The 23,490-nt window shown below is 35.1% G+C and overlaps 6 protein-coding genes across 6 annotated transcripts in view; 2 read left to right on the top strand and 4 right to left on the bottom strand.

Annotated features, from left to right (window-relative positions):
• LOC106111707 (ubiquitin carboxyl-terminal hydrolase 20) overlaps nucleotides 1–9,771 on the bottom strand; it is a 23,994-nt gene extending 14,223 nt beyond the window's left edge. The window contains exons 1-7 of the mRNA XM_013293850.1: nucleotides 9,437–9,771; nucleotides 7,546–7,665; nucleotides 4,034–4,138; nucleotides 2,552–2,675; nucleotides 1,623–1,773; nucleotides 1,070–1,157; nucleotides 473–565 (exon numbers count right to left, since the gene is read on the bottom strand). Of these exons, the coding sequence (XP_013149304.1) occupies nucleotides 473–565; nucleotides 1,070–1,157; nucleotides 1,623–1,773; nucleotides 2,552–2,675; nucleotides 4,034–4,138; nucleotides 7,546–7,665; nucleotides 9,437–9,514 (759 nt within the window). The 5' untranslated portion in view covers nucleotides 9,515–9,771. The remainder of the gene's footprint in view (nucleotides 1–472; nucleotides 566–1,069; nucleotides 1,158–1,622; nucleotides 1,774–2,551; nucleotides 2,676–4,033; nucleotides 4,139–7,545; nucleotides 7,666–9,436) is intronic.
• Nucleotides 9,772–10,144: 373 nt separating this feature from the next.
• Nucleotides 10,145–11,029, top strand: LOC106111843. The gene is made up of 2 exons (XM_013294000.1): nucleotides 10,145–10,428; nucleotides 10,767–11,029. The coding sequence occupies exons 1-2, from the start codon at nucleotides 10,291–10,293 to the stop codon at nucleotides 10,950–10,952; spliced, it is 324 nt and encodes a 107-aa protein (XP_013149454.1). The 5' UTR covers nucleotides 10,145–10,290; the 3' UTR covers nucleotides 10,953–11,029.
• Nucleotides 11,030–11,485: 456 nt separating this feature from the next.
• On the bottom strand, nucleotides 11,486–12,160 carry LOC106111840 (vitelline membrane protein Vm26Ab-like). The gene has a single exon (XM_013293996.1). The coding sequence runs from the start codon at nucleotides 12,128–12,130 to the stop codon at nucleotides 11,594–11,596; it is 537 nt and encodes a 178-aa protein (XP_013149450.1). The 5' UTR covers nucleotides 12,131–12,160; the 3' UTR covers nucleotides 11,486–11,593.
• Nucleotides 12,161–13,792: 1,632 nt separating this feature from the next.
• Nucleotides 13,793–14,461, top strand: LOC106111838. Its single transcript, XM_013293995.1, has one exon. The coding sequence runs from the start codon at nucleotides 13,829–13,831 to the stop codon at nucleotides 14,363–14,365; it is 537 nt and encodes a 178-aa protein (XP_013149449.1). The 5' UTR covers nucleotides 13,793–13,828; the 3' UTR covers nucleotides 14,366–14,461.
• A 1,252-nt stretch (nucleotides 14,462–15,713) lies between these two features.
• Nucleotides 15,714–16,463, bottom strand: LOC106111837. Its single transcript, XM_013293994.1, has one exon. The coding sequence runs from the start codon at nucleotides 16,436–16,438 to the stop codon at nucleotides 15,902–15,904; it is 537 nt and encodes a 178-aa protein (XP_013149448.1). The 5' UTR covers nucleotides 16,439–16,463; the 3' UTR covers nucleotides 15,714–15,901.
• Nucleotides 16,464–19,398: 2,935 nt separating this feature from the next.
• LOC106111841 lies at nucleotides 19,399–21,027 on the bottom strand. Its single transcript, XM_013293997.1, has one exon. The coding sequence runs from the start codon at nucleotides 19,910–19,912 to the stop codon at nucleotides 19,454–19,456; it is 459 nt and encodes a 152-aa protein (XP_013149451.1). The 5' UTR covers nucleotides 19,913–21,027; the 3' UTR covers nucleotides 19,399–19,453.
• Between the last annotated feature and the right edge of the window lie 2,463 nt (nucleotides 21,028–23,490).

Raw genomic sequence — 23,490 nt, 5'->3', positions numbered from 1 at the left:
TGCAAATGTCTAAATTAGAAATTCACAAATGAAACGTACGCTTTTGCCGTTGGCTAACAATAACCGATGCTATGGCAATTTTGCGTCTTGCTGTTATTAATTGTCTTTTTCTCGCATGACATTTTTTACAAGTGCGTGTAATGTACCACCCGAAACCGCGCGGTTATTCGACGTCTAATTCCAAAGAGATTCAAAAATATATAGAACAGGCATAGTTGACATTTCACTTGAAACATTTTTCACATAATTTCACTTAACTCTCACCTAATTGTATTTAAATTGTTTTTGAAAAAATTTACATTATTTTACAACAAAAGCTTATTATTATTAAAATGTTTTATTACGTTAATACAAGGATAGAACTTTTTGACTGATATTGTACCATTCAGAGAAAGTACTGGTGATTTTTTGTCCACTGCCTGGTCTATATATAATTTAAATGTCTTCACTCTTATAGTAAACTGGTTCATACCGGTTCTTTGAGTTCCTCGTGCAACTGATCCATGAAGCAGCGCAGGAACTCCTGCGTGTCGTGCTGCTGGTAGCCGCGGAACATCGGGTATACCTGGAATTAGATTTGTGACAACCCTAAGACAGAGTGAGAGGTGTTAAAGTTAACAATCTTTAAAAAAAGACATATATATTGATATTAGTAGTGACATAAAATGATCATGTCAAAGAAATGTCGTGTGGTGAAGTAAAAGAAACTGTATTAAAACTCTGCTTTCAATATTTCATTACATAAGGAATCGGTTTAGGCGTTGATAGAAAGAGACGCATATACTAAGTCGTTCTTTTGATACTATTCTCGTCATAATTTGCTCTATTTTCAGCTGGATATAGAAAAATGATTTTACACGACCTAGGGTTGTCACAGTTTGTTAAAAATGGTTTCTACTACAGACTGATAACTACGTAGAATAAAGTGGTTTTTGTATATTGAAAGAAAGAGGGAAATTTACGATTGACGAAAATAACACATTCGGAACGATAACTTAACAATCCTGTGTACATATGTATGGACAGAGAGTTAAATAAAAAAAAACATGAACTTCTGTAGAATACTTACATTCCGTATACCATATAATATACCATTAGGTACAAGATAGCCTCTAGTTTTCTTACTCCACATTTCTTTGATTAATTTTTGGTATGCTCTGAAAAAAAATTACATAAATTCCAACATTTAGTTAGAACTTTTTTGTAACACTATCTTAAAAAAACTGTGCACTACAATCTGACATTTGTCAGATTGTAAACTAAAAATGTAAGATCTTAGAGAAGGATATTATTATGCACGTATTAAACATGTAGCTTAAAATAATTGCTTTTCTGTATCTATACTAATATTATAAAGAAGAAAGATTTGTATTTTTGTATGTATCGAAATAACACAAAGACTATTGAACCGATTTAAAATTATTTCACCATTAAAAAGCTATATTATCAGTGAGTAAGATAGGCTACATTTTTATTATTTCTTACGCAGACGAAGTCGCGAGCAACAACTAGTACAGTAAAAGGCGGTATTTATTAAGTTTTAGCAGCTATTTTTTTTTCGCTCGTTGTTCGGTTAAATTTGAGTCAAATACCTTTGTAATAAAGTCGTATTTCCCTCATACCTGCTTAGTCCCGGTTTCTTATCGCCGGCTAAGACGGCGACGGCGGCCGCGCACTCCAGGAAGTAGGAGGTGAAGGGCTGCGAGTTGCTGAGCGCCTGCAGCGCCGCGTTCATGTAGCACGTGTTGCCCATGTTCTGCAGACCCACCAGACCTGCTGGATTCCACCTTATGTTGTAGTGAACAAGGCTCAATTTATATTGGTTTTATATATTGAGTAATTACGTCTATTGGATTCGACCTTATGTTTTATTAAATTGGGTTCAATTTGGCTTGTTAATGTCAAAATGCACTCTTTCTACAAGAAAAGGGTAACTACAGAGAGATTTGCAATTACATTAGTAAGATAAGTTATTTAAATCGAAATATAAAAATCCACTTAGCGACAGACAAGACGTTTATCAATATGATGCAATCAGATATGAATTTCGTCAGAAAACTTTAGCATTGACCTATAGTTTGTAGAATAGTACAATTTTTTACTAAACATAATCACGTAGATGTTATTACTTGAAGTATATTTGTACCGGTATGGATTTTCAGTCAGTGTCACAAGATATTGTACTGTCATTTTAAGTATGGAAGTTTTAAATATTTTTTGCCAGTGTTTCGATAGCAGTGCTTCTAACCCACAGATATAAAAAAGTATATAAAGGAGGCATAGTTGACACTTGAAAAAAAAATCACATGATCTCACTGACGCTATCTATTGAATAGATCCTCAAAACCGTATGAAAATTTATTTTACAACGAAAAATGCTGCTTATTATAATTTTGTAAAATGTTACTTGTCAATATAAGGGCATGAGGTGGCACTAAATTGATATAGTAGTAGATATAACCTTTCAGAGAAAGTACCGGTGCAAAAAATGTTGTTCATGTCTATAAATCTTTATATGTCTGTGTTCTAACCTCAGATACTGTTGGTTTACCTCTAGACTGGGTATCATCATCATAGTCCATATCATCAGGATCCAGGTCATCATCTCCGCTGATGCCGTAGCTGCCAAGCCTCGCGCCGATAGAACTGTCTAACGTCGTCGAGTCCGGACACATCTGGAAATAGTACGCAAATATCTCTAATAAATTGATGATTTTACAAATAAGATTTTTCCGGATTCCTCTCGTGTTGATCCCATCCGTTGTTTATTTATTTATTTACTAGCTTTCGCCCGCGACTCCGTTCGCGTGAAATTAAAAAAAAAAGTGTGCCTAGCCTATGAGTTTTTCCAGACTATGCTCTACATCAACACAGAATTTCATCGAAAACTATTGAGTAGTAACATGTAATTAAAAAAACAAAATAAATAGCCTGTGTTCTTTCAAACTTCTGCATATACTTAATTTTACCGAGATCTGTTAAGCAGTCTAGGCTACAAACTCTATAAAACATTTATGCATCAAAACTTTCGCTGTTAAAGATTTAAGAAAACCCTGATCGATTTCCTTGTCATATACATCACGTAATTGACACTGAAGTGGCTATTCTTGTAACAAAACTAAGTACTTATACTTGATATGCTATACAGCTCTCGACCACACAGCGAGACAAAACAACTCATTGTAATTGTAAACAAATGTACTTTGTTACGTAAAGTTTATTAAACAGATAAATACGGAAGATATGAAGAGTTTATTTATAAGTCTAAGGACCGGTCCCACCACTGATAGAGGCTCAGATAGCATAAAAATGACGTCATTGTCAGATAAGAAATGAAATCCGATATTTCCATCACATATACGTTGGATTGTTATCAGACAATTTACAATTTGGTGGGACAGGCCCTTAAAGATGTCCCTGTGGTAGAGAAATTAAGGAGTAAAAGTTTAGCATGGTATGTACATGTTATAAGGAGAACAATAGGAGTGTGCAGGTACACCGGTAGAGGTAGACCTAGAAACAGATGGATGGATAGCTCAAAAGGTGATATGACCAAAAAGGGAGATATGACTGAGACGACGGATGATACGAGTTATTTGGAGGATGAGAATTAGTCATCTGGAGAAACGCAGAATGATTTCTACTTGATATATGACCTCTGAATGGTCATGGTATTGCATCCGGTGAGCATATTAATTGTATAGTTGCGGACTGACAATTAATCTGCGATATAAATAGAAACTTATATAAAATAAGATCGATTGTTGATGACTATAAAGGTAGAGGAAGACGGAACAAAGTATATAAAAAAAAATAAAACAAAAGCAAATAACATATGCGTTAATTCACAAGTTGAACAGTTTTAGACTACAAGCTCTAACAAACATCCATCCAAACTTTCGCATTTATAATATTAGTAAGATTAGGTGAAAGATGATATAGGGGGTGAATTCAGATATGATATTCGAGATGTATGGAAGTAGTAGATAATGTGCTGTCTCTATGTAAGTAAAATGGTCCGGATAATACTCACCGCCGCATGGGCAACAGCCGCTCTTATATGCACCTCCTTTTCGCACAAATAACACCATATCCTCTCAGTGGAAACGTTCATATGCACACAATGTGAAGTATAGTTCTGAAAACAAATGAATTTGATATCAAACGCGAGTTTCCACTGCAGAAACACATATAAAAACATACTTTTATCAATCTCATGACCGAATACTGAAACGAATCAAAGACACTTCGTCTATTAGCGTATAGTTTGAAGTTAAGTATTCGGCCGCCATTCTATTCTATAAAGATAAAATAACAATATCGTTTCGTACGTTTGTTGATAATTGAAGATATTTAATGTATGCAGGTCCTTAGCTTATATAAAACCTAGTTCCGGCATTATGTTATCAAGAAAGAATATTTAAATGAAAGCGTTAGGCTTCGAGTAGTTAAAACTAGACCCTTAAGTAAAATCAAGGTCAACTCAACGAGAGTATAGTCGTTTTTACTCAACATGTCATGCTACATGTTAACGCCGGAGGCCCAACTTTAGTACCTTTTCCTTTCAACCCTTTTATTTAAAGAAAAGGATGGGAAGGGAACGTGGATTTGACGTTGCAGGAGACGCATAGGAAGGGGAAATATCTTCTTAATGTGCGCCTTCTCCGTCGATGGCAACGCATCCGCTATTACAAATGTCTACGGGAAGCGATCGCTTCGCCAGTTTGACGGATTGAGGTGGCCGCTTGCTTATTTACCACCTTATGATATATAAAAAAGCAATGTAACATTTCACGGTCATCTAGTTACTGTGTCGAAGATTTATTTAAACAATCAGTTCAGTTGATAAGATATTGATATTATATCTACACCTGAAACCTCACTCAATTACATGTTATCAAAGGATTACAAACCTTAAAACAAAGGGTTGTAGTTGAATTTAGAATAGCAAATTGATAGGTACACGTGTTTCAAATAGTTTTAGACGCAGTTTATAGTAACAAATATAATATTCGTTGCAGAATAATGGTGAAGGTTTCTACTAAAACATCTCTCCCTTACATTCTCCTTGAAAACAACAGAGTAGATTGTTTCCACCTAGTAACTATTTAACTAAATAAAATATGAAAATTTTATTGATTGCATTTCGTATTATGGAAAGTTTTCGCACGTAATTTAACGATTATATTTTATTATAGCGCGATGAGCTCGTGATGTGTTAAGTATTTTTAAGCTGGCAAACGATTTATTAAATATTTATATTTAAAACATATATTTTAAATTCTTAATAACCTACTAGTACGAAATATAACTTTAGGATTTTTTGCATACCTACAGTACTTAAGGTCATTTCTTATGTTTTCTTTAGCGCTTAATTTCCCATGTACAAAAAATCCCCACCCACCTGCAAGCTATACCTTTCGGATAAAAAAAGAATTATCAAAATCGGTCCAGTAGCGGCGGAGTTATGCCCAAACACACATGAAAATATTAAAAAAAAAAACATACAGACGAATTGAGTACCTCCGTCTTTTGGGAAGTCGGTCAAAAACAGATAGTTGTAGAAGATGACAGTAATACACCTTGTTTAACATTTGAACATAAAAAATCATAGAAACCCTTTGATCTGTTTCTATAGAGTAACCACAAAGATTTTTAATTTAAAGGAAGTTCTAAATCCGATATATTTTTATTTAAAAGTAAGTAAATACCTTACGACTTCTGGTTAGACATTAAACGTTTTATACGTAAGAATATTCAATGAGGGTTCAAAGTTCTTAACGCGATATCCTACATCGGAAATGAATAATTACCAGTCGCATATACAATGCGACATCTTTTGTTACATACATTTGTTTACGCAATTCTAGTTACAGTAATAAAATATGTATGTATGTATGTTACATCCAATCTTTACAGTGACTTGCAAATTCTTACGAGATGAACAAAACAGAATGTTGAGACACGCTCGCTAGACGAGCGGCTATAAGTTTGTACATTATAATAGTTAATTATAGCTCTTATGGGTTTTGGGTTTGCGGTTTGATTTATGGTCAAACATAAGAAACATTCGGAAATCAGATTTTCTTATCTAAATTTGTTATTCTATATTCTATACCAATATTATAAAGAGAGATTTTTTTTTAAAATATAAGGCGGCAAACGAGCAAGCGACCACCTGAATGCACCGAAATCGAAAGCGACCGCAGCCCATAAACATCCGCAATTGCAGATGCGTTGCCTACCCTTAATTGAAGGATGAGGAGACGCACATACAGAGGGCATATCCCCTTCATAGGAAGGACACATAGGTGTCTCCTCCACCGTCAAAATTTTGTATTGGAATAACTCAAAAACTACTGGTACGATTTCAAAAATTCTGTTACCATCAAAAACATTATCTGTTACAGTAAACAGTAACATAGGATATATTTTTAAATTCACGCGGCCAAAGTTGCCAGAAACAGCTACATTTTTTTTAACGTAACCTATCTTAGGATTACAAAAGCAATCAACAAGCTAATTTTCGTTTTCAATATTGTTATTTAGAATGCTTAATTTTGTACATATAAGTTATTTTAAACATTAAATACCAAAATATAGGTACAAAATATAACTCTATACTTAATATCCTGATCTCATAAGTTTTTGCAATGTTAAACTGTTTTTATTCTGTTTTTACGTCAATATTGCATATCATGTGAGATGTACTTTGTTACTTGCATCTTCGTTTCATATTTGCAAACATATTCATAGTAATCAATTCTTTAAACATTTATCTAAGGTAAATAAGGTAAAGGCTTTTTAGATGCAATGTAAGTTGCGATAATCCTTATATATTTAAAATTTTCTTAACAATATTTTAAGGGCCTATCCCACCACTGGCTAGAGGCTCAAATAGCTCAAAAATAACGTCACTGTCAGATAAGGGAACAAAATCCGATATTTCAATCACATATTTTGCATGTTGGATTGTTATCAGACAATTTACAATTTGGTGGGATGGGCTCTTAGAGATATTATAATCATATCTACATTTATTAAGCTAAAAAGGCAAGTTTTACATTTTAAAGTTTGACCTTCAAACTACTAGACATAAACATTTACTAGTAGGTACAGTCAGCTACATAAAACATATTAAATTACAAATCTGCGAAATCTTTTATACACATTTATTAGCAATATTATGCGTGTAACATCTTTATGCTTCAGAATTTGGATGTGTTAATAATCACTAAATGTATTGGTATTTTTAAAATCATAGGAGCACCTGTACCTCTTTGATTAAACTATTACACAACTGTTTTGTCTCACTTTGATTCCTATGAGCATATATGAAGCACACACTACCAGAATTTTAGTTGTACAACTAAACAGTTGAATTTGCTGCAAAACAATCAACAATCGTACAATAGTTGTTTGATAATTTAGTCAAAAGTGTTCCGCCCGCTCTGGGTATTCAAGTTTCTTAAGTTTTTTTAGTATAGGCATATTTTTAAAGCTGACTGTACTTACATTAAAAATAGTACATACTATTAAACTAACCTTTTGATGTATTGTGCTATGGTCATTTTTAACTTCAGAGCAGCCGATGTGATGGCAGTCAGGTTGCAGGCAGATCCAGAGATTGGGTCCACAGGCACCACAGTCGAAACATGTTAACTCCTGGAAATATTATATTGGTTAACATAATACAACAGTACAGATATGTGTGGCCAGATGAATTTTTTAAGTAAATGGTATCATATATTTTTTATCTATATATAATAAAACTAGCTGAAATTAACAAAAACAAAAGTAAGTAGCCTATGTGTTCTTATAGACAATACTCAACATCTATGCCAAATTTCATTGAGATCCGTACAGCAGTTTAAGCTACAAACTCTAACAAACATCCATCCATCTATCTAAACTTTCAAATTTATAATATTAGTCAGATTGGAATGTCTGTTTGTTATATTTAAAAACATCTAGATTTCGGGAAGGTGTATTTGCATTGCTGATAACATAAATTGCTTTTAAACTTTTTTGTCTATTTGTCTGAATGTCCACAAGCCACATTTGTTCTGGGTAATCTACAAAATGGCTGTTCTAATTTCGACGGGACTTTCACTGAAGGGTAGTTGACATAGACAGGCATATTATAGGCTACATTTTTGCAGCTCATATAAAATACTATGACAAACCAAAATAGACTTTAACTAAATTAAACATAGTAGAATTTCGTTTGTCCTTTGTATCAGGATGTCACAAGGATGGTAGAAGAGAGAGCGAAGAGAGGATTAGAAATTGGTCCATCAAAGACAATCTTAATTTTTAATCAAAAAGAGATAGTAGTATGTCAGGAGTAAATGTGTGAGAACTTGGTAATAAAATGCACCACAGATAATATAAGACAATAAAAAGGAACAAAGTCCTTTGAGTGAATAATAATTTTTATGTTACCAAGTGCTGATTGAATCAAGATTAAATGATTGTCATATGACTTGAAAATTTTGGATAGTAAATATCATTATATTGAATCATTTGAATATCTATACTAATATTATAGAAGAATGATTTGGTATTTATGTATGTACTAGCTTCCGACCACGACTCCGTACATGTTAAATTAAAAAAAAAACAAAAGTGAGTATAGCCTATATATTCATTTAGACTATCCTCTACATTTATACCAAATTTCATCAATATCATTTCAGCCATTTAGACTACAAAATATAACAAACATCCATCTAAACTTTCGCATTTATAATGTTAGTATGAATTATGATTGAAATAACTTAAAAAACTACTGGTCCAATTTCAAACATTCTTTCACCATTAAAAAACAATGTTATCACTATGTGGAATAGGCATTTTATACAATTTTTTAATCTGTTCAAATGGATTTGTGAGCAAAAGATATTGTGGTTAAAAAACATTATATGAAATTAAATATTCATTATGTGTTTTTTTTTTACATTCAACACTACATTTAAGCACACATTTTATCATCATTTTTAATATAAGACTATCATCTTGTATTATTTTTTTTTTTATAAAAAAAGATAATAAGAGGTATTTTTCTGTCTTAATGTTTAAAAACGGTGAAATTGAATAATGTCAATTTCCTTTGTGTTTTAGTTTGTATGTAATGTAAGAAAACACTTGGTATTCTTAACAAAATTTACACAATAACCATCAAGATTGATTGTATGTGATCGTAAGAAAACAAAGATGCCTACAACTGATCAATAAAATGTAAACAAAAACGCAACTAAGTATATCAATTTCCTACAACTTCCATTGTATTCTTGTGATATTTTCGTCTTAAAATAGAACCTGTATTAAATGTTACAATTCCCGCCGACCAGTACATTGCATAATGACAACTTAATATATGAATGATAATTATACTAGTTGATGAGGTTAGGCACTAATTTAACTTACTGCTTACCTCGCTTGATTGCCATAATTCCTTCCCAAGTACATCAACCAACTTATTAAGATGCTCACAAGTCACGCCCTTATCCATCACGCGAAGCAGCAAGGTTTTGTTCCGAATTATACGTAAATACGAAGAAAATTTCAATGTATCAAAGCTTTTGTAAATACAGGAAATGTCATTTTCTACACTTCACAAGACAGTAAGAAAAAATCAGGAAAAATCAAGAAATAAAAAAGAAATTGATTAAAAAGAAACATTTCGTAGTTAAAGCTAATTATTGAATTAAAATTACAGAAATTTCCTACAACAAAATGTTCCGTGACGAGCAAAAAGTCAGGTTCACATACAGATAAACAAATTAATCGAATGCATTTCGCACATGCTGTGCATAGATTAAAATGTAATCGTTACGATAGTGATGATTTATAGCGTTTTAATATAAAAAATTGCTTTTAACTAAAAGTAAAAGCACTAAACAATTCTTTTTATACATCTTAATATAAATTCAAATATACTGATAGAGAGAAACATGATGTGAGATGAGCAATAGCGAAAAAGGAAGAATTTGTAGAAAGTTTATTTAAAATGAGAATTTTCTCGTTTTGTCAAATAAAAAACGATTCCATCTGATGAAATCAATTTAAAATGTCGATGACTTATATCGCGCAAACATCACTAACTAACATCTCTCTACGAATGACAACAGCTGACGGACTGACAGATGACAGTGACATTGACTAGAGAAATATTAAATCAGCAAAATAATCGAGAAAACTTAAATATAAGGCAGTTGTAAATATAATACGAGTAGTCTTGTTTTTTAAGATACCGGTTTAGGCTATTATAAGACTAGAGAGGGTACAATGACGTCAGCATCCTCTAGCAGTGCTCGTTCCTTATTCGCCGAATCAAAGCAAAGATTGGCTGAACGGGTGCAAGTTAACATGAACAACATTTCTTCTCTCGCTAGACAAATACAACGAGGATCTAAATCTAATGAGGTAGATTGCATTTAAAATCCATTATCATTTGTTAAACTCGATGTGTTGTATAGATGGACCAAAGATATTCAAATAAATCAGCCGTACAGCGAATGCTCAAAATATTTCCTTAAAAACATTATTTTCGTTAGCATAAACTTAAGTGGGAACTTTCAAAATAAGTCAACTTCACCTGTGGACATTAAAAACTCGATTTAGAACGTAGGAGTAAAAAGTTATCAATTTTTAATTTAGTTAATGTCCTGTCTATTGTTATTTATGCTGAATGTCTCTGCAATGGGATCTCGGAATGGCATTAGCTTAGAAACCAATTTCGTTTTCATTTTTTTTTATTGCAGCTGTCAAAAGCAGCACGTGATATGGCTGCAGTAGAACATATAATGGAAAATAGTGAAGAGAATTTAAAGAAGATGCAGCTTATTGGTATACATATTGGATATCAGTTCGAAAACATTCAAAAGTCAGCAGAAATGATTGTTGACATCAATGAACAGGTGCAATCAATACGAAGACCAAAAGATTAACATTCAATTATTTTCAGGTATTTTTAGTTAAGTCTTGATTTATCTTATTTTATATTACTCGGTGTGAAAATAAAAATAAAAAAACATAGCCTATGTTACTCACTGATAATGTAGCTTTAAAATGGTGTAAGAATTGAAATCGGGCCAGTAGTTTTTGAGTTCCAATACATAAAAAACACAAATCTTTCCTCTTTATAATATTAGCATTGATTATAAAAATAAAATCGATTAACAAGCTTATCTAATTCCAATGTAAATAAATATAGAGAAAAGTAAATAATAATTATATCTATTCAAGGAAAGAACTAATATTAACTACTCTATGTTAAATATTTTTTTCATTGTTTAATTTAGTTTGTGACAAAAGATCAGTAGATCATCAACCAGTTATTTTAAGTTAAGTGTTGGTCGTAAAGGTAAGTAATTTATTCAGATGTGTGTTACTTTTTTACTACTAGAAATTTACATCTGGGAGGTGTTTAAAAACTTCTAAGATTCAATACTGCATAAGGATATTAAAGAAAAAAACAACATCTCACATACAGTTTTTAATTAAATTGATGAATATCAAGATAAATCATCTTGAGTTTTCAATTGATGTGAGAAACTACACTCCGAGACTTCTTCAGAAGGTTAACATCTTACTTCTTGATGAATGGGAATCCAGCGTTGTAGGTGTAAGGATAGTAGGCAGCACTGGAGTAGAAGGGTGCAGAGTAAGTGGCAGCGAGGGGAGCGGAGGTGATGTATGTGGAGGCGATGGGTGCGGGAGCGACGTAGGTGGAGGAGGCGATCAGCGCGGGGGAGGGGGAGGCGGAACGCTTCTTGATGAAGTGTGCAGGCGCAGCGTAGGGCAGCACAGCAGGCGAGTACGCCGCAAGGCCGGCGGGCGCAACGAGAGTGGACGCGTACGGGGTAGCTAGGGCTGTGGGCGCGACGTAGGCTCCGTTAATGTATCCGTTGTAGAACTGCGCCTCACGCTTTTTGATGAAGTGCGGGTAGGCCAGGCCGGAGTACAGGCTGGGCACGGCCGCGGGATAGACGGTGCTGGCGTGCTGCACGTAGGTGCTGGTGACGGGTGCCTGGAGTGTCGCCGCGTAGGTGCTGGGCGCCAGGAACACGCCGGGCTCAGCCACAGCGGCGCACACAAGAGCGGACAATACTACAAACTTGAACATTGTTGAAGTGACTGATGCCTGTACAGATGAAAGCGACCTATTTATATGTTTTTAATTTCGTAGGCGGTGCTTGTTGTCCGTACAAAGATTAAGACAGGAAGCTTGATCTTTATTTACAAGGTCATTGAAGAGCTTTTGTATGTAGCTTATCTATCGGAACTTATTTCTCTTTGTTAAATTTTAAATTTACGATATGAGTATGTATGTAAATAGATTAGTTTAAAGTTTCTTATTTGGTAAACTTAACATATATAACGCTTCGTTATTCAAAGAGGTAGGCAGTGATACCTGTTTGGCATTTAATAATTTTGTTGCATTGTTTGTTTTGATGGTTTCGAAAGTCATTTCTTGAACTAAAACAAATGCAGGAAAAAAACGCAATAATGCCATACATACTAAACTAATCTTTGGTTTATAGTCCAACAAACAGCAACAAGGACTCAGGCGCAAGCAAGCTGTCTCAGCATAGCAACAGTTTTGTTTTATTTGCAATAATAAATTTAAATAAAATTTAATTGGTATCGATCCAGAACATTGAACAATGAACCGCCTTCACATTTGAGTGGTGTATAGTAAAAGTGAAGCCGGTTTTGTTCGTTGTTTCAAGTTTTAATATTTCAGGCTAATAGACGAATAATAAACAAAATAATAATAATAATAAACAAACATATCAATTTATGGATGAATTTAGATATGACGGCTGATGAGACGATGGAAAAGTAGTTACTCTGCTAACCCTTCATAGGGAAAAGGCCTGGGACATGACGACTTGTGAGTCATGCATTAAAAATATGATTGCGTGTAAAACTTTAAAGAAAAAAAACGACAAATGTGATTGATTGATCTAAATATATATTTTTTTTTTTAGACCTTACCCATACTATTTAGCACTTGGAACAATTCCATTTTCGTTTAAGTTTTGAGTACTAGCGCGGACAATTTTATCGCCTTCGATACGAATTCTTGGAAATTTTCATGCCAGGTCCTCTGAAATATTCACCAAAAATAATTAAAAACAATACATGTAGTATTGTTTTTAATTATTAGCGGTTTAGGAAGTGGACACAATCTGTAAAAGGTGTAGATTAAAATCCTAGCATGACTGAAATAGCTTGGAAATTGTTTTATTTCATTTTCAAGGTACTTCCAGTACTTAACTAAAGACTGAAGGTTGATTTGTATTCTTATTTTGTTACCTCCAGGTAATCCATTACGGGTTTATTTATTTTTTACGTACCCTTTATTTGCAACTTCGTCGTCGTAAAATGGGTTTTAGTAACTAGCCTCTGTATTCCTTCAGATTATGATATGTTCTACGTCTGTGCCAGATTCGCCGTTCTGGAGATAACTTCCAACAAACATATATCATCTAAACTTTTGCATTTAAATATTAGTAAGATAAGATTGTTTAAATAACTAATGTTAGAATCTACAAGATAATAAAAAACATACAGACGAATTGAGTACCTCCTTCTTTTGGGGAGTCGGGCAATCATTGTGGGTACAACATTAGCTGTTAATGCCTGAACAAAAATTAGGTTCAGTTTTTAGTAGACATCTTGATAACCTTCAAATAAATATCAAGCTTCCTGAGTCAGAGTATGCCGATCGTTGAACTAAGTCGCAATTATTTATCTCAATTGAAGCTTTCGTATAAATACGCTAAGGCAAGATTAACCGGCATCAGTCACTTCAACAATGTTCAAGTTTGTAGTATTGTCCGCTCTTGTGTGCGCCGCTGTGGCTGAGCCCGGCGTGTTCCTGGCGCCCAGCACGTACGCTGCGACACTCCAGGCACCCGTCACCAGCACCTACGTGCAGCACGCCAGCACCGTCTACCCCGCGGCCGTGCCCAGCCTCTACTCCGGCCTGGCCTACCCGCACTTCATCAAGAAGCGTGAGGCGCAGTTCTACAACGGCTACATTAACGGAGCCTACGTCGCGCCCACAGCCATAGCTACCCCGTACGCATCCACTCTCGTAGCGCCCGCCGGCCTCGCGGCGTACTCGCCTGCTGTGCTGCCCTACGCTGCGCCTGCGCACTTCATCAAGAAGCGTTCCGCCTCCCCCTCCCCCGCGTTGATTGCCTCCTCCACCTACGTCGCCCCCGCACCCATCGCCTCCACCTACATCACCTCGCCCCTCGCTGCCACTTACTCTGCACCCATCTACTCCAGTGCTGCATACTATCCTTACAATACCTACAACGCAGGATTCCCTTTCATCAAGAAGTAAAAATCCAAACTATCAAAATACTGCAGTTTAATACTACATGCAGTAAATGATCATGAAGTTCGTCTTCAGTAATTGAATAAAGAAACACCTGAAATACATTTTATTTTAATTTAATATCCCTAACCATTATTTAAATATTTACACAATAAACTTGGACGTAACTATCTACTCTTTCGTACCAAAACAAACTCTTGATTTTTTTAACGTAGTATATTTCAGCCTTTATGTTACCAAGCAATAACTTGAATTTAAATATGTCCCTGTCAATGTAATTTCTAACTTAATGTTATTAATGCGAAATTTTAGATGGATGGATGTTTGTTAGAGTTTGTAGCCTAAACGGTTGAACGGATCTCGATAAAATTTGGCATAGGTGTGGAGGATAGTCCAGAACACATTTTCTACTTACTTTTGTTTCTTTTTTCATTCCACGCGGACAGAGTCGCGGGTGAAACTAGTATCTAATAAAAAGGTTGCTGTTGCTTTAAAAGGACCAGAGTAGGAGACGTAAACTAAGAGAATATTTCACCTTCCCGTACTTCTTCCATCCCCCTAAAATTCACTTATCTTCCAAGAAAAGTCATCAGACTAAAAGCGGAATCACTTCCATTTCCCGCCCGACTTTTGTATGGCTAAAACTTACCACGTAACATCGTTATTAAAATAGTATATTTTGGGTTCATTAAAAATAGATAAAAACGCATTCTGTCTACTGTTGTTATTTTTCTATGTATGTCGTGTAAACCTATAATTAGGACAAATTATCTGCATGTTACTTATTGTATTGTGTAAAAATGTATGTGTTATAATTTTGTCCTGCTGGTTTATCTTAATAAATAAATAAAAATATGTATAAACTCAATCATAGGGAGCCAAAGCCCAACCTAGGGTTGAGTTTACGGTTTACAGAAAACATGTGTTCATAATATATCATCATCTTTCTCCTTATTCTATTCCCGTAGGGTCGGCGCGGAATATATTTATAAAAATATTGTCAGAAGGTTTTAGTTTCAAATATTTTATTTTAAAAATCATAAGTTAGAACAAGTCATGTTAAAATTTCATATGTAGCTCAATGTGCGATTGATATTAAGGATTGTTATATAAACTAGCTTTCGCCTGCGACTCCGTTCGCGTGATACTAAAAGATCAAAAGCAAGTAGCCTATGTGATCTTCCAGACTATTTATGTCTATGCCAAATTTCAACGAGAACCGTTCAGCCGTTTAGGCTAAAACTCTAATAAACATACCTTCATCCATCCATCTAAACTTTCACATTTATAATATTATTATGATTAAGAATTGTATTATGGGAGTATAGTAGGTAGTTTTAAATTTAAAAACATATTTATCTACAGGTATGCATTTATTTACTACAAAATTGTTATGGCACTCGGTTGAATTCTATGATTTTCAGATTTAAAAAGTTATGCTAGTGTATTACAGTTTTTTTATGTTGCACATGTTTGTATGTAAACTTGAATGGTGGTTCAGATTTTCCCAAGGAAACTTGTATTAAGGTGCTATAATTCAAATTACTTCTTGATGAAAGGGAATCCTGCGTTGTAGGTATTGTAAGGATAGTATGCAGCACTGGAGTAGATGGGTGCAGAGTAAGTGGCAGCGAGGGGCGAGGTGATGTAGGTGGAGGCGATGGGTGCGGGAGCGACGTAGGTGGAGGAGGCGATCAACGCGGGGGAGGGGGAGGCGGAACGCTTCTTGATGAAGTGCGCAGGCGCAGCGTAGGGCAGCACAGCAGGCGAGTACGCCGCGAGGCCGGCGGGCGCTACGAGGGTGGACGCGTACGGGGTAGCTAGAGCTGTGGGCGCGACGTAGGCTCCGTTAATATAGCCGTTGTAGAACTGCGCCTCACGTTTCTTGATGAAGTGTGGGTAGGCCAGGCCGGAGTAGAGGCTGGGCACGGCCGCGGGGTAGACGGTGCTGGCGTGCTGCACGTAGGTGCTGGTGACGGGTGCCTGGAGTGTTGCTGCGTAGGTGCTGGGCGCCAGGAACACGCCAGGCTCAGCCACAGCGGCGCACACAAGAGCGGACAATACTACGAACTTGAACATTGTTGAAGTGACTGATGTCCGTCCTTACTCCGAAGCTTATTTATATTAAAGTTAGTACGGATCTGGAGGCGTAGGTTCAGGAAGTTGGTATTTATGTCAATCAAGGTCGTCCGTGCATTGAACTAACTTCGAGAACCACAAAGTAGCGCATTATCTGATAGCAATTTATGCAAAGCCAGTACGTTTCTTTGCCATCATAATTTTTTTCTATGGGAATAGTTGTAAATTGTGTGGTATTTCTCTACTATTGTAGAGTTGTACAATAACAGATCATGGTAAATAACATCAATACTAAAGTCGATTTTCGCAGTAGACGTCTTGTTTTGTCCACTAATGATGAGTTTTTTTTACAAATTGTTAAGTAGGTAATTAATTGAAATAGTTTATTCTCTAGTAATTGATATGTGCAGACGAATTTGATTCAGGCGTTTTTGATCGCTTTGAGTCTTTTGAATTGGAAGTATAATACTGGTTGTGTCACTTTTGATATTGTTTATCAGACAAGTTTTTTTTTATTTAAAGCGGATGAAGTCACTGGCGACAACTAGTCTATTATAAGAAACGATCGATCAAATCAATACATAATTCAACCGAAGTGTTATTAAAAAGAGATAGTAAAGACAAGTGAACTTTAATTTTTTATCTGTATTTAGAAGTGCTCTTGGTCGTTTTTTTATATCGTACTGTAGCAAACGATACGTTAAACTGGCGAAGCGATCGTTGCCCATAGACATCCGCAATTGCAGATGCGTCGCCTACCCTTAATCGACGGAGGAGACGCACATAAGGAGGATATTTCCCCTACCTATGCGTCTCTTGCGCCATCAAATCCACGTTCCCTTGCCATTCTTTACTTATAAGAAAAAGGATGGGAAGGAAAAGGGACTAAAGTTGGGCCGCCGGCGCAGTAACATAGCTCACACGCTGTAGGCTATATTTTTTCACGCCTACGCTTAGGGGGTAAATATTTTGAATAAAAACCCTAATGTGGGAAAACGACCATAAGTTGCTGCCAACATCAAGTAAGCAAGGTTGCCATGGTTTGTCATCATGTTATGTCATTTTGACATTTGCAATTGATACTTTGACACATGTCCTGGAATCATGGAAAATCCTTCAAATTCTCAAAGGGCCTACATAAATATATGTTTGTGAGATTTAATACGTTTTTTTAAATATCATACTGAAAAAGAAACAGGTTTTTGTATCTTTCTATCTTCGATATCTCTGACCTTATAAAGTAGTTTGTCAAGGAATATAAAGCTCTGAGATTTCTATTGTGAGTCGGTGACTGAATAAATTTCGCGCGAAACGAGGTTATTTTAGTTTTCCTGATACATTGTGGGAATTTTAAAATAAAGTTTGGCTTTATCCGTTTTCAACAATTACTTAACAATCTGTTTAATAGTCTTAGAATAAGGTTTCTTAATTCGGCTGTATTTTGTTTATTACCTAGAAACACTCTTTGTAAAATTTGATGATATTTTTTTAAAGATGAACAGCCTTACAAATAAACGCGGTATAAAGTTAAACTTAGGAATAGGATTTATAAAGATTTATTTATAAAGTTATTATAAAATTTTTAACATAAACTGAGTATAATCAAAAATTGTACTAATATTTGCTTATACTCAGTTTATTCCTAAGGTTAACTTAATACCGCGTTTATTTGTAAGGCTGAAAGACAGGAAGTCTTTAGTAGTTTTATTGACCGACTTCCCAAAAGAAGGAGGTACTCAATTCGTCGATATATTTTTTTCTATTTTTTTTTTATGTGTGTTACGGCATAATTATTAGTAGGAACTAATATTATAAATGCGAAAGTTTAGATGGATGGATGTTTGTTAGTTTGTTGCCTAAACGTTTGAACAGATTTCGATGAAATTTGGCATAGATGTAGAGAGTAGTATGGAAGAACATATAGGCTACTCACTTTTGTTTTTTTTAATTCTACGCGGACGGAGTCGCGTGCGAAAGCTAGTTAAAATAATTGTGATTGTGTAACTTTTTAATTGTTGTATTTTTTGTTTTACAATATTTAACTAAATACTTTTAATAAATACAAACTACTTCAACTAAAGTTAACTGACATTTTAGTATGACGATATTGCTCTAAAGTTGTTTTGAAGATAATTAGTGAATCAATTTTTAAATGTCAAACGTTTAAAAGCCGGTTCATCTTTTAGTGTTTTAATTCTAGAGAACACAAAGAATATTACTCGTGCAAAGAAATGCCGATGGTTTTATGACGTCACGTATTAACTGAAAATGCTCAGCACATATTGCCGTTTTGATTGTAAATAGGCGTCTATCATCTATACTTCTATACTATTATAATAAAGCGTAAACACACACTTCTTTGTTGCCTAAGATATTAGCAGTCACAGCATATTTTCGAACAACTCTTTTTTCTAATAAAAAGCCCTACACTTACGTCACGCTTTAGGCTATATATTTTCACGCCAATAAACTTAGGGGTAAATATTTTTGATAAAAACACTAATGTGTCTCTTTCCCACATAAGTTGTTGCCAACATCAAGGAAGCAAGGTTGCCATGGTTTGATATTTTTTTATAACTTTATGCGGATAACTCTATGCAGATGAAGTCGCATGGGAACAGCTAGTTTAAAAATAATTTCTTTACGCGAAATAATGCTTAAAAATTGAGAACACAATCTGTATAAATTGCTAAAAGTGCATTGTTACATACGTTTTTGCAAGATTACGTGAAATTGTCTATCGAAGTGTTTAGGATACGAATAAGTGTTTATTAAAAAAAATTGAAAAACCACCCTTTTAAAGTCACGAATGTTAAAGGGCAAAGGTAGATAAGATTTATAATATTTTAGTCTACACATTCGAATAGACAAACTCGCTTAACTACATCTGAAAATACCCAATATTAATTCGAAATTATCAAACCGGTTTCTAGTTATAGGTTAGAAATAAAAGTCATAAAGACATTATCTTCATTTATTTACACTTAGCATAAACAAGCAGTTTAGGCTGCAAATTTATTCTTTAAAATCTGGTACATTTCTTTTCTTGATTACATATAAAGGCATTGGAAATGGGACCAAAGAACTTGGTACAGTAGAGAACATCGTTGGTTGAGGTAAATAAGATAGTCTTTTGTTTATATAATGTGCTGGAGCAGTATATGCGGATACAAAAGGTCCTTTAGGAAGTAACGGCGAAGAATATGAATACCGAAGTGTTGGAGGTGCGTAGAATGAAGCCGCGTATGGTGTCGCTGGAACATAAGACTTCGGTGGATCGAAAGATATTGACCTTCTGGTAATTAAATGTGGAATAGATTCTACACTATGTTTTGTAATTGATCTTTTTAGATGAGTGTTAGGGTACCAGTTTAACGGGTTGTCCTTTCTGTATATTGCTCCACTTATATCACTGTCTTTTAATTCACTAGATGTCGCTACCGCGAACAGACACAACACTGCAAGTCTTAACATTTTAACGAACTGACCCCTGACAATATGGCGTATAGAAAGTTCCACTTTAGAATAGCATGCACTCCAGTGTGTTACTAAGGCGCGATTGCAAGGTCGTCTGAAATTAGTGAAAGGTTTCACTTGAGATTATGAAATTGTTTATTGTAATGTAATGGCTTTATAATATGTATTATATGTTTTTAAAGCTTTCTAAATTCGCGTATTTGACAGAACGCGCGGTGCAGGCGAGAGCACGGCTATGAGTAAGGCCAACAACTGACGATCGTTTTTTTGCCGGTCACATCTTTCCTAATGAGTCAACCTCGTGCAATATCAAACCACCTTTATGTTTGGGACGTAATAAATTAAATTTTAATATCAAGCAGTAGTCGACCCGGATATACCATTTGTACCACAGATGAATAATAAATCTGCGCCTAATATTTTTAATTTACTAACTTTTGTCAGCTACTTTGTCCGCGCGCAATCAAACTTAGTAAATATCCTACGTGTTCTTCCAGACTGCGTTTTATATGATAGATAGATAAAACGGCTGATTGAATCTAGAATCCAAATTATTTAGAAGGCAATAATTTTGAAGTAATCTCTAACTGCAAGGATATTCAAAACTCTGTAAAGACTAGAAACCAAAAGCGTGATTGACTAGGCCTATCCCTTGACTCCACTCCAAGAGCCTACACTCCAAATCCTTGGTGGCAAAGTTTACGAGCTGAAGATGTATTGGGTTGCATATTGGTTTAAATTTTCAGTGTCAAATGGCTTTTTCTAATATTATTTTTTTAAATCTCCTGAACGTATATTACCAATTAAAACGTACAACAAAAATAAAGTTGTTAAATGAATAGGCGCTTAATGTATCGTCTATTAAATTATAAAGATATGGTAACTAACATTAGGTGTCTTGCTCGTTTATTACTTTGTGCTATATATGTTTATTGTGGTTTTATTACCAAACGTTTTTATTTTACAAGGTGGTAAAAGAGCAAGCGGTTACTAGGATTCACGGAAATGGCGTAGGGACAGCTTTCTGTAAATATCTACATGTATATGTGTATGGCCTATCTTTAAATCGACCTGGGGGGAATCACAAAAAGAACATTTTACCATTACCCAAAATAAAAAAAAAACTTAAGAGATTAATAATAAATAACTAAGGACTCAATATCTTATAGCTAGTGTTGAAATATGATTGTGTAAACAATTAACAATAAATTTTTATTATCGAATGGAAGTTATTGCGAAAGTAAAGTACTTAGTTATATAACTTAAGTACACATTGGTAAAGATTTTAATTATTAATGTAACACACAAAGAATTAATACGAATTTTACATTATAGTTTATAAAATCGAACACTGGACAATAATTCATAATGTCAGTTTCCACTGCCAAGAATCCTGACCGAAAACTTCTTTACCGAGTTTGGCTAGTGGAATCATACCCTATTTGAGACAAAGATTAATCCTGCACTTGATAGTAATTCAGATCAAAGTAAGAGAATTATTTTCTACAGTTCCCTTTTATACGAATAGCTCGTTATGTTCACTGCGATCGAATTACGTATATAAAATCCTGATCGTATATGACATCCCTTTCACCCTCTTTGAAAAGATAGAGACAAGTATATGTTAATACAAGTATCACGTAATTAGTCATTGTTGGTATAACATTTACAAAATGTCAACAAGATGTGGAAAATTTCTAAAATGAAGTCCAAAAAAGTAATTAATATACTCTACTAAGATCGAGTGCCTAGACACAAGTAAATAATTAGACTATTAAATAAATGTTATAAATTTAAATTGCTGTACTTAAACTGTTGCTAAAACAGTCACTTAGTAACGATTCTACGTGGCAATAGTATTGCTTCTGCGTTTGTTGCATCTGTAGGCTTTACTGATTTCACTTTTTATATGGAAGGGATAGAAAAGCCCATTTTAATACTTCACCTGTCACATTGTTTTTGTTCATTTTTCACCCTTATGAATGTTGCCAATAGTTAAACTTGATATTGTAATTAATTAAATTTATAATTGAAAGTCAATTGTTTATTACCTTACCGATAACCGGTGTCGATCTAAATGTGAAGGCGTTACGTGTTTTTTGTCCTTTTTTGTGATTAATCTGTCAGATGTTTGATGTTCCGAGTTGTCCCGGGTCTAGATGACCTTGTGGTCTGTAAATACCAGCTTCCTGGTCCACTTAGTATCTCGTTGAGCGACAACGCCCCTTATCTTGTCCTACGATAAATCCGATTTAGTATAAATAATCCGCGTATCGTTGTATCAGCATCAGTCGTCCTGAAAACCTCTAAGATGTTCAAGTTTGTGTTGTGCGCCCTCTTTGCTGCCGCGGTCGCCGACCCGCAGTTCCTGTACACTCCTTACTCGGAGTCTTACATCGCCCCGGCGACTACCACCGTCACGAAACACGCCAGCAGCGTCGTCACCACCCCCTACTACTCTTCCTACCCCTATGATATCCCCCACTTCATCAAGAAGCGTGAGGCTCAATTCATTCCCAGCGCAGTGGTAACACCAACGACCTACGTCAGCAACTGGGCGTCTCCTTACAACTACTTGAACTCCAACGCGTACCTTCCTTATGCTTCGGTGCTCGACGCTCATTTGATCAAGAAGAGGTCCGCTGGTCTCCTTGCTCCTGCCAGTTACATCACTCCTTACAGCTCCTACATTGCCCCCGGTGCATTGACCTACTCCTCCGGTTTGTATCACGGTAACCCTCTGTACTCTTCCTACATCGCTCCCGCTCATCTCATCAAGAAGAGGTCCGCCGCCTGGGCTACTCCGTACCTCGCTGCTCCGATTGCATCCACCTACGTGGCGTCGTCCCCTCTTGCTACCTCTTACTCCGCGGCCGTTCTTCCCGGCGCTCCCTACTGGTCCGGCTACGGTGCTTTCCCCTACATCAAGAAGTAAGAAGCTTTAATAGTTAAGCGACTCAAACGACCCACGACCTAACGTTTGTACAGGCATGCAATTTTTTTGTAAATACACGATTTTGAATTGAATATATTATTTTATTTGATTTCCTAACTAGTATTCGCGGCAAAAATACAGTCGTGCAAATCAACTGCAAGATTTACTTAGGCGCTTTTGTAATTCGCTTATGTGTGTTTTTCAGACTGAACCTATTGAGCCTTGAACGCTACTTTTAAATAAGTTAACCGACTTTTAATGATAAAATTAAGTTATTACCTTTACTTTACCGATAAGTGAGACTGATTCGGGAACGCAATTTAACCTTGTACTAGATAAAAATAAAAAATAGTTTACATAGATTTATTGAATTTATTGACATTCACAGTCTTACTGCAGCTAAAAAAGTCTTTGTTTGATTTAAAAATCGTTTCTAAGACAACAAATATTCAAATAGAACTTTTGTTCATCCGTTATATTATTTATTAGGCTTCATCTTTTTTTGGTGAAATTATTACTTAAAATGTTTATATTTTCGTGAGACGTTATATACAACTAGCTTTCGCCCGCGACTCCGTCCGCATGCAATTAAAAAAAAAAACAAAATTTATTATCCTATGTGTTTTTCCAGACTATCCTA

Source organism: Papilio polytes, unplaced genomic scaffold (assembly GCF_000836215.1).
Source record: "Papilio polytes unplaced genomic scaffold, Ppol_1.0 DF824146.1, whole genome shotgun sequence".
NCBI lineage: Eukaryota > Metazoa > Arthropoda > Insecta > Lepidoptera > Papilionidae > Papilio > Papilio polytes.
The sequence above is the reverse complement of the archived record's forward strand: the minus strand, read 5'-3'. Positions and strand labels throughout refer to the sequence as shown.